Consider the following 14,502-nt stretch of genomic DNA (forward strand, 5'->3'; position numbering starts at 1 on the left):
CAACATCTTAAATTTAGTTGTAAAAGAGAAATATATTTGATATATTTATATTATAAAAAGTATGTTGTATATTTATTGACAATACCACATCAGTTTATGTATGTATGTATATATATATATATATATATATATATATATATATATACATATACTGTATATATATATATATATATATATATATATATATATATATGAGATTAATCACACACAAACACACACACAGACACACTGTGTATATATATATATATATATATACACACACACAGACACACTGTATATATATACACACAGACACACTGTGTATATATATATATATATATAGATAGATATATATAGATATATACATACAATAAATTACAGGGAAATATTGGGTAATATTCACAAACTGTAAAATATAAATTTTTAATGTGTATGGGATCATGTGTGTAGACCTCCCAAAATTGGGTGCTGCTGCTGAGTCAGATGAACAAACTTTGCTCTATCACCCTGAAGCAACATTGCTTGCCATATCATCTCATTCTCCAGCCCCCCCACCCCCTGCCCTCAATCCATCGGCCCATCTTTGCTTTCTGCTATTCTCGTCTTCATGCAGTCGGTCTGTACCCTGCAGTTACAGTGGGATACCTTATTTTCACCCACTGACTTTGAGGATAAATTTAAAAGGTGTAGTAGCAGGGGAAAAAAATGTGCACAGACATGCAGAGGCCACAGGCCACAGTTGCTCTCACAGTCGCATAAACATTCAGTTTCAGTAATGCTGTTCGGCTCAGACATGTTAGGTGAAATTAAATACTAACAATAAATTAGTTCTTTTCGGTTTTGTTGCAATTGTAATTTTTTTTATATTTCTATGCTTTAGTTAATTTGATAGTTTTTTAAAATGGTTTTAAAAATGTAGAAATTTTAGTCAGTAATATTTAATTTGGACTTCTCTGTGCATGCTCTTTGAGGTGGGCTCCATAAATCTCCATATGACTGATTGACAACAATGGTTTGATCTAAAAATATCAAAATTGAAAATACTGCGGAAACAAATCTTGGATGCCCTTGAGGTAAGCTAAAACATATCAAAAATGAATTTCAAAGTGAACTATCCCTTTAAAGATACAAGGTAGTTCTCATTAAGAGAAGATACCTTGCTCATGAGGACACCAAAAAGTTATGAAAAATGCACACCCAAAAAGAGGAGATGAAATGAAAAATGAAAGGAGTGGAGCATTGACACAATTATCAAGAAAAGTTTGACAATTATGCTGCCTGGCTTTGAGTTAACAAATGACATGGCAGCAGATGATGTTGTGTATTTTTCACAGAAATGGAAAAATCTTGGTGTTCAGCAGCAGGTTGATGCAGAATAATTCTGAAAAGCCTTAGGCCAGAAAAAAAAATATATATTCATCACGAATGTTCTAATATGAAAAGCAACAGAAAGAAAAAAACAAAATAGCCAAATTAGTGGATGACTGGATAAAAATGACATTACACACCATTTTTTACAGTATGGAACCTAAAATCAATTTCCAAAAATTATAAAATACAATTTCCAAACAATCAGACAAATGAGAGGGGTAAGTGTGAGGAAAATGTTTGTTTCAATGAAGTAAAGAAATAGATTGAGATATTTAGAAAGATAAAGATTTAGAGAGAGAGGCTAATCATAAAATGGGAATGCAGAAGAGGGTCAAAAACCTTTTGTGTGAGAAGGGGGAGGGGAAAGAGCAAAAACAAAAGGGCCGGTATAGCAGAGAGTGTGCTTTCTAAGTGACATCAGACCTCAGTACTGTGTCTTGCTCACTGTCAAAGCACACTGACTGCCATTCGCCTGCTGATCCTCCAGCGCAGAGCACCAGACCTCAAGCTCTCCGAATTTGGGGACGCACCTCTTTTATGTCTTCCATATCTCTCAGTAATGAACTGTCCATCATTCTATTTGTGAGTTTTGCTGTAGTTTGGATTCTACCTGGACTCCATGTGGGTATTCAAGCACAAACTCGCTCATGAAAGGTAAGTTCTGTCCAGTGTTGGTTGTACTGCATTACTAAGTAATTAATTACTACAATTCATTTACTTTTCCCTTGAGTAAGGATCTATTCATGCTTTTAATGTAACCGTCTCCCTTTGAATACTTTGGTCAGTTCAACAAATATTTATGCAATTTTATAATATATTTATATGAAATAATTAAAAGTGCAGTTTCATGTCTATCCTTGTTCAACTGGTCGAGTTCGATATGGGATTTAGAAAGTAATTAGTAATAAATGATGCAAAACTTTTTATCTAATTACACTGTTGAAGATTAATTAGTGATGACTAGTAATTAATTACTTTTTTAGAGTAACTTACCTAAAACTGGTTTGTGATTGAGTTGACATGGTGTAGAGCCGCCTAAAATAGGCATCACCAAACTGGGGTCACGTTATTCTGTGGCAAGTTTCAATGGTGATTGTTATGGGTGAAGCTGGAACAGAATGAAGAGATTTTATTTAATGTTCCTGAAAGTTTGCTGCTAAAGAATATTTGACGGTTTGGTGATAAATGTTTTTTTTTAATGTAAATATCTTTGTATTGTATTGTCCAAACAGGAAAACTGTCATTTTATTTCACTTTTGGTGTATGTTATTAAGGATTTCTGTTAATGCGGATGGTTTGATATTGGATATTCATTTTAATTGTTCACACACTATTTAAGAACATAAATTATAGGCTGTGAATGGCTGTGAATTAGCCTACCAGATAAACTGAAATGTTGACAAACGAGAGATGCATTTGAAGTTCTGTTTGGAACTGAATCTGACACATGCTTCAGCTCTCTTTCTTTCTTCCCCACAGATGGGTAATGTGTCAGAAACAGCCCTGTTCGTATCCACAATCTCCAGACAGCACGACATCCTCATGGGATCACTTTATTCAGTGTTCTGTGAGTCCACAACCACCATTATGTTTTGGCATCCTCTACATCTTCATATGTAGTTTAATCAGAGTAGAACATCAAATAATGCCTCAATGACTTTGCATATCTTTATTTCTTATGAATAATTGAAATGATTCAGCTGTCATTAACCTTCTTGTGTCGCTTACCTTGCCTGTGTCCACCTAGGCCAAATTGTCCTGAGGATGATCAAATATATTTTTAAATGCTTTCCTGAGATAGGGTCTATAATTAGTTTGGGGAAATGATTGGGGTGGCTCACACTTGATTGTCTTTATTTATCATTAATTTATGAAGCAATGAAGCAATTGAAAAATCAAAATGAGACATAAGCATATCAGGTTACGTTTATGAATGTTATTATGGCATTCTGCAATGAAATATATTTAAGCCTATGATAGTCCCCGGCTTCCTAATGTTCTATAGTTTTGTGTCTCTTGTACCCTTGTACACAATCTGTCTGCTCACATAATAAACTCTATTTAAAATTAATAAATTAATTTAAATTAAATTAATAATTAATTAATTTAATATCATATTCAATTGATAACATTAATAATATTAAATGAATATTTTATGCCCATGTATTTATCCCTTTTCAGCCCATTCTCACCCCCAAGGCGTCACTTAACTGACGCCTTGGGAAGCATTTGGACATGCTTCAATATCTGACGCTTTAGGCGCCCTTTAGCGTCAGTTAGATGACGCCCTAGGATCGCGTGTACCCTACCCCCACCCCACACCTAAACCTAACCGCGTCCTCTAACTGACGCTTTCCTTTAGCGTCAGTAAGATGACGCCGTAGGATCGCGTCATGTAAGTGACGCTAAAGGGCGCCTAAAACGTCAAATATTGAAGCATGGTCAAAGGTGACGCCTTGGGGTGAGAATGCGTTGTCCTTTTCTAGCCATGTAGTGTAATTGACGATCGTTATCGCAAAATAAACCCGTTATTCAGAATCGTAATGTAGTTCATTGAAAAAAATCACTGAAAAGAATATAATAGAATAATTTGCACTTGTGTCTTGAAGCATTTACTTCGAAATAATGAGGAACGATATGTTTTAATGAAATGAATTTAATTATACAGTCAAAAATTATTGTTTGGAATGTAGTGAAGTGATAGCTACATCTCTGATGAAGTACAGTTTCTTGAAAAATCTGTTTAAAAAATAAGTCAGGAAGAACTTTGTGGCATTTTGTGACTTTGTTTCACAGGCAATGCTTAGTTTAAGCTAATATAAGGCCTTAATTCAATTCAGACTTTTAAGTAGCTTTTTAACGTGCCTTAGAAAAAAAAATGTAGGATATGTTAGTGCAAGTTTCTTTCAGTTTAGACAGCTCAAACATTTTAGGCTTAAGCCTTGTCTGTGAATATGGGCATACCAGTTGAATGGATGTGATGTGTGTGAATGTGGGCGATTAGTTCTGGCCTGTCTGCTTGACATTTAAGAAGCGACAACTTTACATACGATGTAGCAGATAAATTGCGTGGATTATTAAAGCTGGGTTGATTTAACTTCAGTCTGTTAAAAGAATCAAGGACCTTATTGTTATTCTTGACCATCCTGAGACAGACCAGACAACAAGGTTTGCTTAGCATTTCTAAGCTTTGGGATCAAACAGTGTCTTTATGCGACAGGTTTATCAGGAATGGGATGGAGATGTCACACTGTCAGTGGCACATCTTCAATACAGCTTTACTAATTCAGTAGCTTTGATGAAAAGATGAATAGACATGAGCAGATGGATAGATCTCTCTTTCTCTACCAGGTGTATTGTCGCTTCTGGGAAATGGCATGCTGTTGTTTGTAGCCTACCGTAAGAGGTCATCTCTGAAGCCAGCAGAGTTTTTTGTCATAAACTTGTCTGTGAGCGATCTAGGGATGACCTTGTCTCTGTTTCCTCTGGCCATTCCATCTGCTCTAGCACACAGGTGAGATCCTGCTTCATGGTTTACCAAAAATGTTTTTGTTTTTTTTATTATTGTAAAATATCAAAGATGTAAGATGTAAAATAATTTCATAAAGTGCACTGGTTAAATAAACGATTCAATGACTCATTTGAACTTTTGAACCCATTCGTCTTTTCAAAGTGAAATAAAGTAAATGCTGCTATTTGTTTTATAATGGTGTTGGTAATGGTTATAATGGTGTTGTGTTTTTGGTGCCAGGTAAAGGTTAAAAAAATAGTTATACAAAAGATATTGTTACCTTAATTAATGTTAATGTAGTGTGCTAATCTTAGCTTGGAGCTTGCTACTTTCTTGATTTCAAAGCTATGGAGCCCTGCTGGTTACATAGAAACATAGAAAAAAGGGACATAGAAAAAAAAAGTAGGATGGGAGAATTTTTTTTGTGTTCCCTCGCAAAGATATAACATTAAACAGGACGTGTCTGTCCGAGCTGTCAACAGATTTTGCGTGGGGATGCAAATATCTTTGCGCGGGAACGCAAAACTTTTGTGTGGGAATGCAAATATCTTTGCGAGGAAACGCAGAAGTTTTGAGAGGGAACGCAAATGTTTTGTGAGGGAACGTAAAAGATTTGGGGAAAAAAATTCTCCCATCCTAATTTTTTTTCCACCACCACGTCACTTTGGGCTCCGTACAAAGCTTCACTGCTTTCTCATTTCTCACTTCTTTTTTTTTTTTTTTTTTTTTTTTGCAAATGCCTAAAACAGTTTGATGTACTTTTCAGATAAGTAATCATAACTCTGAAGTACAAATAAAGATAAAAGTTATTTCAGAGTTGAGCAAAAACAGTAAAATTCTCTCTTTCTTTTCACACTAGATGGTTGTTTGGGGAGGTGGTATGTCTGTGCTATGCTGTGTGCGGGGTTTTATTTGGCTTGTGCAGCCTAACAAACCTGACTGCTTTGTCATCAGTATGCTGCCTCAAAGTCTGCTGCCCAAATTACGGTATGCTGCTCTTTTGTTTCCTTTTACTAAATTAATTTGTACATTTAGACTATTATGAAGTGGTATTGTTTACCCAAGCAATACTTTAAATATGAAATATTCAAATGTTTACAGATGTGTGAACTGTGAAGACAAAAACATAAACAAAACTTAAGACATCCTTGAAAAAGTTTTCCACTGAGCTAAAAGTCTGTAATAACAGATGTTTTATTTCGTAAACTTACTGTATATATTGTACTACAGTGGCTCAATCTTAAGTTTATCAAGCGACGAGAATACTTTTTGTTCAAAAAACAAACAAAAATAACAACTTCATTCAACCAGTCATTTCCTTCTCTGTTAAGATTGAGCCATTGTAGTCACTTGGACTATTTTAAAGATGTCTTTAATAACTTTTCTGGGCCGGCAAGTTTCAAACCCTTAGAAGCCTACATGGAGGAGTGATCCAGCTCTCAGATTTAATCAAAAATATCTTAATTTGAGTTTGGAAGATGAATGAAAGTTGGAAAAACATGAGGGTGAGAATTTTCATTTTGGGGTGAACTAATCCTTTAACAATAAACACAGTCCAAAATGGCATTGTCATCCTAAAATGTGAAGTCCCTGATGAAAGATCCAGCATATATTCCATGTTGGTCCTGGCTGGTTTATGCTGGTTAGAGCTGGTATAGTGCTGTTCTAGAGCTGGTGGATTGGGTCCACCAGCACTCCTGCTTCCCATGCTGAGGACTAGAAAACCAGCATGCAAAACAGACCTCACACTGGTGACCAACAATGCTGGATCTTCTCTTTTTTGCTGGTGTGTTTTTGGGATCAAGTCTAATCTCACACAGCAGAATCAGGTCTGAGTGTTTTGGACTGTTAGCGCTGTGTTCTGTCTTAAGTTTCTGAAAACTGTCACATTCGGTTCACTGTGAAATGAAAAGGCCCTCTGGCTTAAATATGCAGGTTGAGTTTAAAACAAATGGAAAGAGACAGATAAAGATGAAGATGAAATGAGAAAGATAAAAAAGTGGAACATGTGGAACAAAAGAGAACATGTAGGGGAAATGAGACAAAAGGAGAGACAAAGTGATAAAAACAAATGAAGCGAAGGACAGTTAATGAGCACATTTAGGGATTGCTGGAGCTTGAAACACTGGGTCAGTTTTTCCTTCTTTTACTGTGGGATATGGAATTAAAATTATTCCTACTGTTCAACCCGGTGTCATGAAGGAGATTCATACAGCCTGACCAATTAGTCACCTTGACCAATCACACCTTTTTTTGTAAAAATATTTATTCATGCAGTCCTCTGCATGTCTTCCCCAGGTAACAAGTTCTCATCCAATCATGCTTGTGTGATGGTTATTGGGGTTTGGTGCTATGCGTCTGTGTTTGCTGTGGGACCTTTGGTCCGCTGGGGAAGTTTTGCACCAGAACCATACGGAACCGCCTGCTGCATAAACTGGTATGAGACCAAATATTTTAGCATTAATATGCAACTAACGCAAACTGATTTTATAATGATACCTTTTCCATGTTGTATGTTCCAAGGTACATTCCATCCCATGATGCCCTTGCTATGTCTTACATCATCAGTCTTTTTATATTTTGTTACGTTGTCCCCTGTACCATCATCATCCTATCTTACACCTTCATCCTGCTCAGAGTGAGGGGGTCTCGCCAAGCCGTTCAAAAGCATGTATCGCCAAAAACCAAAGAAACCAACGCACACACTCTTATTGTCAAGGTAAAGAGGGTTAATGGAATTTGATGGGTTTGTTTGTTGTCGTTTTTTATTATTAATGTCTATAGTGACCTTCATGTAACAAAAAAAAAAAAAGGTGTGACTAAATAAAAGTGCACAAAAACATGTGTGGTGTCCACACTGTCTCACTGTGCAAATATATCGTATTTTATTGCCCAGTAGAGCAGACAGCAGGAACGTGATACTATTGCTAAGTATGTACTTAATGTCCCTCAAAAAGTAATGCTGATTAACAATCCTCTGTCCTCTGGACAAGGACTGGCTGTACCTTTGGCTGTCCCAGGCCCGGCCTAATTTCGAAACGATGTCATGCTTGAAGCCCTGGTAATTATCCTGATGCTAAATGTTGAATATAGAGGCTGAGAAATCCTCTCTCAAAACATGGGTAATGTAACGGGTTCAGATGTTATGGGATGAAGGAGGCGGGAACCGACGAATGTTCAGCGATTTTAATAAATAAATAAAAAAATACAAAAATGAAAGTGTAAGCCCCTCACGGACGACTGCTGGCCACACAAAACAGAAACAAAAAACAGCATAAAATCAGACCTCGTCTCACAGGTGTCGTTCATTATTCTCGTGTCGCTCTCACGTCACTCGACCTCGTCCTTCTCGCCACATTTACATTTGCACACATTTAGCCATATTGGTCATAAACAGGAATACATAATATAAGCAGAATGCTGATTAACAAAGAAATATAACTGTTTGTTCTGTTCATATTGCATGTACACTACTTTTCAAAAGTTTAGGGTAGGATTTTTTTTTTATGTTTTTGAAGGAAGTTCTCACTAAGCCTGAATTTATTTGATCGAAAATACAGTAAAAACTGTAATAGTGTATTATTAAAAATATTATTACAATTTGAATTTGAATTATTATTATTTTAATGTATTTTAAAGTAATGTATTTCTGTGGTCAAAGCTGAATTTTCAGCATCATTGCTCCAGTTTTCAGTGTGACATGATCCTTCAGAAATCATTCTCATTTTTCATTATAATCAATGTTTTATAAAAAAAAACATTTATTAGCATTCTTTGAGGATTAGAAAGTAAAAAACAGCATTTATTTGAAATATAATCCTTTTGTAACATTATAGATGTTTTTACTGTCACTTTTGATCAACGTAATAGGCTACATTCTTCCTGAAGTAGTGTGTGAGAGAAAATATGGGTTACAGAGATCAAAATATGATCTTAAAATATTTAAAAACAAATCATTCTATTTAATTGCATGTGAACTAAGTGAATGTGTGTGTTTCCTTCTAGCTCTCAGTGGCTGTGTGTATTGGCTTCGTTACGGCTTGGAGCCCATATGCGGTTGTTGCCATGTGGGCTGCGTTCAGTGCCAATGAGCCGGTCCCACCCACCGCCTTTGCGCTGGCAGCTATCCTGGCCAAATCCTCCACCATTTACAACCCTATGGTTTATCTTCTCTTCAAACCCAATTTTCGCAAAATCCTGAGTCAGGATACCCAAAACATTCGCCACAGGATGTGTGTGAGCCATAGTAAGGCCAGCCCTACACCAGAAATAAAGGCCCAGAGCTCTCAACAATGCAAGGATGCCACCATCTCCACACCCTTTTCCAGCGGCCAGGCAGAGAGTTATGGGACATGTCATATCTATGCAGAAGCAGAGCCACATTTTCAGCAAATAAGCCCGCAAAGAACTGTACGGATTCTGGAGGGAATCATCCAGAGTGAAATATCAGTGAGACATATGACTGACAGAATGCAAAACGACCTCCTGTGAGAAAAACTCAAGAAAGAAAGAAAATGCATGAAATGCAAGGAAGGAGAAGATGATGTGTAAAAATTGTAGATGTCCTAAGATGCCCAAACATGCCCAAAAACAAGTTGTAGCAAGTGTAGAAAGCATATTTCACCAATGCCAGGTATGGCAGTCAACATGCAGTTTTTAAATGTAAAACGTGTTCTGTGAGACCAGCTTTCATTACTTGAACGAGCCAAAAAAAAACAATTTATCATTGTGTGAGTAAAGTTAAATAAATGATGTGGAGTAGGTTCAGTGTGTTATCGATTTAAAAAACAATTCAAGTTGAACTCACCAAGTCTGACTCTATGGGTTTCAGTTTCATCCAGGGTTTACGGTAAGAAAGCAAGGTCAGTTCATTGAATGAACAAAGACTGTCATCTGCTGGCTGAACAGGGCTATTACAACTGAAAATCTTCTGAAAAACTGGTTGGTTTACATTGCTAAGCATTGATAAAATTACACACGTTACACATATGCGTTACACACAGTATTAGGCTATCTCTCTTAGTTTAATCACAAACGAGCAAAATTTTGTTGGCTAGTTTGTTTGCTTCCAGCTGAATGGCACACACGATTTCATAACAAAAGTCTTTAGTCTGTATGGAAATTGAACTAAAATGCCAGTGGTTGGTGAGGTTGATGGGATGATGGGATGATCGTGCTCCCAAACAAATGTAGGCTACCTTTTTAATTTAGTTATCTGCTTTGTAGCTTGAGAGTATGGTGTAATGAGCATGATATACCTATAGGGGTCACTACACCCCACCAAAAACAGAAGGAATCAGTAAACAGCTCAGTGAAATAGCTTTGAGGCACCCCATATTCAAAGAAAGCACACAAAAAGAGACAGACTTTACTTAGATTTACGTCAAACCTCTAACAGATCTGTATGTGGGAACTGCCAGTTATATGCAAAGTCAAGAAAATCACTCCAAATTCTGACTAGTCCACCTAAACAACCAGTAAATGCTTAGAATTGTCATGAAAAAATCCAGGCTAAACTGCCAGGTTCCAGGTACACTGGATTTTTTTCAATTAGCTCTGTCCTCGGGCCTTGACTGAGAGAGATACAATGCAATAGATAAAATCACGCTATTATTTAAGCATTTTTTAAATTTTTTAATTATTTTAAGCAAACATTTTTTACGGGCCTGCAGGTTTCAGTGGGGAGAATGAAATTATGACCAGTTTTTAAAGCTTTAATAGGGCCTACACCACTGTTATTAGGTGTGAATGTAAACACACACACACACATTTATCCAAAACGACTTACAACTGACATTGTGAAGAGGCAAAAACAACACAAGAAGTGCTCAAAATACGAAGTTCAGACATTGCTCGGAGTAGCATAACCAGACACGCAAGGATTTAAAGGAAAATTATCTATTTATTTTTTTTATGTTAAGTGCTCACGGAAGAGGTGAGTTAGGGATTCTGCATTCTGGATGAGGGTGGGCAGATCATTCCACCAGCATGGTACTGTGAATGAGAATGTTCTGGAGAGTGATTTTGAGGCTCTCTGTGATGGTACCACGAGCCGTCACTCATTGACCGATCGTAGGCTTCTGGTAGGGATGTAGACTTGTAGTAGTGAGTGGAAGTAGGGGGGAGCTGAGCCTGTGGTAAATCTCTAAGCAAGTGTCAACACTTTGAACTTGATGCGAGCACCGAGTGGTAGCCAGTGCAGAGAGATGGACGTGGGCCCTTTTGGGCTCATTGAAGACAAGATGAGCTTCAGCGTTCTGGATGATTATTTGTAGAGGTTTAGTTGCACATGATGGAAGTCCAGCCAGAAGAGCTGTAATTAAGTAATTGCAGTAATTAAGCCTAGAAATGACCAGGGCTTGGATGAGAAGTTATGTTGCATGCTCAGTTAGGAAAGGCCTGATCTTCCTAATGTTGTGCATAGCAAACCTGCATGATCAAGCTGTCTTTGTAATGTGGTCTGTGAAGGTGAACTGATCATCAAAGATTACTCCAAGATTTCTGACCGACCTTGATGGGGTGATTGAGGAAGAATCTAGCTGGATAGTGATGCCGTGTAGAGACGGATTGGCAGGGAGCTTGACAACCACACACACACACAGAGAGAGAGAGAGAGAGAGAGAGAGAGAGAGAGAGAGAGAGAGAGAGAGAGAGAGAGAGAGAGAGAGAGAGAGAGAGAGAGAGAGAGAGAGAGAGCCTGTGTAACTACATTGTAGTGCCTTTCTGTTTGTTAATTTATCTTTCTTTAATGTTCTTATTTAATTTAGCTCAGAAAAGCCAGAGGGATCAATACACATAATGCATTTTAAAATGATTTACACCATGTCTAAGTCTTCTAGCTAGCACACCAATAGATTAACAAGGATAAACTATCAAGGCACATCATGAGACTACATCATTTCTGCCAAATTATGTCTCAGTGCATTTGTGTCTAAGGTTAAGATTCTCTCGTACTATTTTCCTTGCTTATACATTTCAGGGAATTCATGGCTGACATGGCTGATTAAGGGTGGGACAAAATACGTGTCTTTGGTTGATATCGCCCTTGCATTTGGCTGAGCATGTTTATTGACTGCCCATTCTTTCTCTTTGCCTTAACTCACACTGAACAGATGTGGTAATGGTCCAGCCAGCAGCCTTGACTAGTCTCAAAACCTATAGTGCCATTGAGTTTTGATGAGGTGTATTTTGGTTCAAGATGTGGAAGAAAATGGCCATGTCATTCTTGTGATTATAATTCAACAAACAAATTGACTAAAACTTACCATTGCTGCAGCTCAGCTGGAATACGATCATTATCTGGAGTGAGGGATTCCAAAAATCCCTTTATTTTGATATTTTTATTATATTTAATTGATGGCGCCAGTTGTGTTTGTATGCATCAGTTTTATTTAGATGAGTGGACTGATAGCGTTGATATGGTTGGTGCGATTGACCAATCAAAACTGAGTTTAGATTGAAAGCGCAGTAATTTGCTTTTGGATTAAATGATGTCAAAGGGTTAAGTTAAGCCAAAAACTGTAGATATACAACTTTCTCTTTGTTTAGTTATATTGTTTTGTTGTAGTTGCCTACTGGTGTTTTGAAACTCACATAGACAGCTGTCAGACCAGGTCTGTTGAGACCTGTCTATTGTTTCTGAATGAATCCAGTAAATGTCATCAGAAAGCTGCTCCTTTTCTCACTTAGATGGCATCAATAGTCTCACTGGTCTTGTGTTCATTAATAATTCATATAACAGCTGATCTCATTGTACTATACTCACAGACCTGTCAGTGTATTCTCCTTTGGGACTAGTACTGTCATTATCCGGTTTGTGTTTATGTGCGTGTATGCGTTTGATTCCAGGATAAATGTATAGAGCCTCCCTGCAGTCGAGCCTGTGGTGGATGGCATTAGTTCAGGCGCTGAGCTAAAGTCATCCACCACAGGCTCGACTGCAGGGAGTTTTATAGCCAAACATCACACTGGGTCATTAATAGGTCTTACAACTCCAGCTGCACCAGCACTAGCTAATTCATTATTTAGCCTAATGTGTTTTAAGACTCACTGCTGTAAATAGAGCCTAAATCCCTGTTCATGTTCCCTTGAAGTTGTTTTATTACAGACTCCAAATCTGAATTTCCTGTTGCCTTCTGCGTGGGTGTGTCTGTGTGTGCTTATAATGGCCTTAGTGGGGCAAACAAAGACCTGGCAGGAGACGTTGAAGGAGTAAGCGTGAGCTGCAGGCTTTGAAGAAAGATCTAGAATAAAAAGAGCAGCAGAACTGTAAAACTGTCTTGAGTTAGACAGTCTGTCTCAAATGCTAGGAGAGCTCCCATCTCACTGAAGCTTGCGGACACAAACACAGCTTCACTATGACCACCCATTGCTATAAGTGCACGGCCTGCGATCAAGTCATAGACGTCAAGTCATTTCACCTAATTTACTGCTAATTTGTCAGTTATAGTGGTTTAATTTTTTTTTTGTTTATAAAACTGCAAATATATCCATATAGCAAAATTGTTAGCTTCCTAATTTTGTTAGCAAATACATTTCACTCACATTAAATCACAGCAATTAGCAAAGAACAACGATCCTTCCCTACATTTTTTTCTCATTTCGAGAAGCCGCTTCACTTAGATATATACACTGTGCGGGCAAAATAAAGTTGCTGTTTGAATTAAAATGTTTTGACTCTATGTTTGGATAATTTTTGCAGTGATTATAATGTTTCTAGCATGTTATCAGTTTGGCAACAGTTCCTCCAAACCTATTGATGGATTGTGTTGGTTTTATTTCTTAAACAATCGTGTAGGAAGACATATCATGGCCATATTTCATGACAATGTTAAGAGTCAGGCTCAAATTGTGAAAGAATTGGGAGGGAATCATTTTCACACATGAACTGCCACCTCTGAGTCCAAACCTTCAATTCATTGAAAGTCTTTGTGCTGGAGTAGACTTTACAGAGTAAAGAAATAAATGTTGTGATGTTATTTCCATCAAGAGGTAGCCTACATCATTTTTTTTGTTCAAGTTCTTGTACTGACAATGCAAGAGTCAGGCACTCTGTAAAGTCTCCTCCAGCACATCCCAAATACTTTCAGTGAATTTGAGGTCTGGACTCAGAGGTTCAAGTTCATGTGTGAAAAATGATTCTTAATGCTCCCCCCCAACCATTCTTTTAAAATCTTTGTTGACAGACAGATAGTGCCCTGTGTGGCAATGTTAAGAATGCAACATTTCTTTACGTTGTGCCTTGAATTGCAGTCTGATACATTTTGGAATGTAGACAAATGGTATGTATGATTTAGGTAGTACTAGTACATTAAAAATACATTTTCTGGCATAGATATTTGAGATAATCTGCTACTTTAGTCAAACATAATGCTTTAATATTTTACAACAATGCATATTTATGTTGGATATTTGCCTATTTCCTTTTTTATCCAAAAGTTAACCTCTTTTTTTCTGCATGACTTCCTGTTTCTATTCTCACACAAAGAAAATGCACTGTTATGAGATTGGGCAACCATCCAAAGACCAGACTCAAACAGCTCGCACTAGCATGATGCTCAATTACTGCTATAGCGCTACATAGCTGAGAGCTGTGCAATCTGTATAATACATAAACACACACACACCAACTCAGCGGCTTA

The 14,502-nt window shown here is 37.3% G+C and overlaps 1 protein-coding gene across 1 annotated transcript; it reads left to right on the top strand.

Annotated features, from left to right (window-relative positions):
* The first annotated feature begins 1,828 nt into the window (after positions 1-1,828).
* opn7c (opsin 7, group member c) lies at positions 1,829-9,577 on the top strand. The gene is made up of 7 exons (XM_039678607.2): positions 1,829-2,004; positions 2,830-2,917; positions 4,702-4,864; positions 5,721-5,848; positions 7,160-7,298; positions 7,385-7,580; positions 8,867-9,577. The coding sequence occupies exons 2-7, from the start codon at positions 2,830-2,832 to the stop codon at positions 9,350-9,352; spliced, it is 1,200 nt and encodes a 399-aa protein (XP_039534541.2). The 5' UTR covers positions 1,829-2,004; the 3' UTR covers positions 9,353-9,577.
* Positions 9,578-14,502: the final 4,925 nt, after the last annotated feature.

This window comes from Pimephales promelas, chromosome 14, assembly GCF_988280905.1.
Source record: "Pimephales promelas chromosome 14, fPimPro1.hap1.1, whole genome shotgun sequence".
Taxonomy (NCBI): Eukaryota; Metazoa; Chordata; class Actinopteri; order Cypriniformes; family Leuciscidae; genus Pimephales; species Pimephales promelas.

Bases quoted from the DNA above. Each gene is read 5' to 3' on its own strand.
- opn7c (XM_039678607.2), top strand. From the start codon at position 2,830: ATGGGTAATGTGTCAGAAACAGCCCTGTTCGTATCCACAATCTCCAGA. The intron at 2,918-4,701 runs GTGAGTCCACAA...TTTCTCTACCAG, and splicing joins ATCACTTTATTCAGTGTTCT to GTGTATTGTCGCTTCTGGGA. The intron at 4,865-5,720 runs GTGAGATCCTGC...TTTTCACACTAG, and splicing joins CCATCTGCTCTAGCACACAG to ATGGTTGTTTGGGGAGGTGG.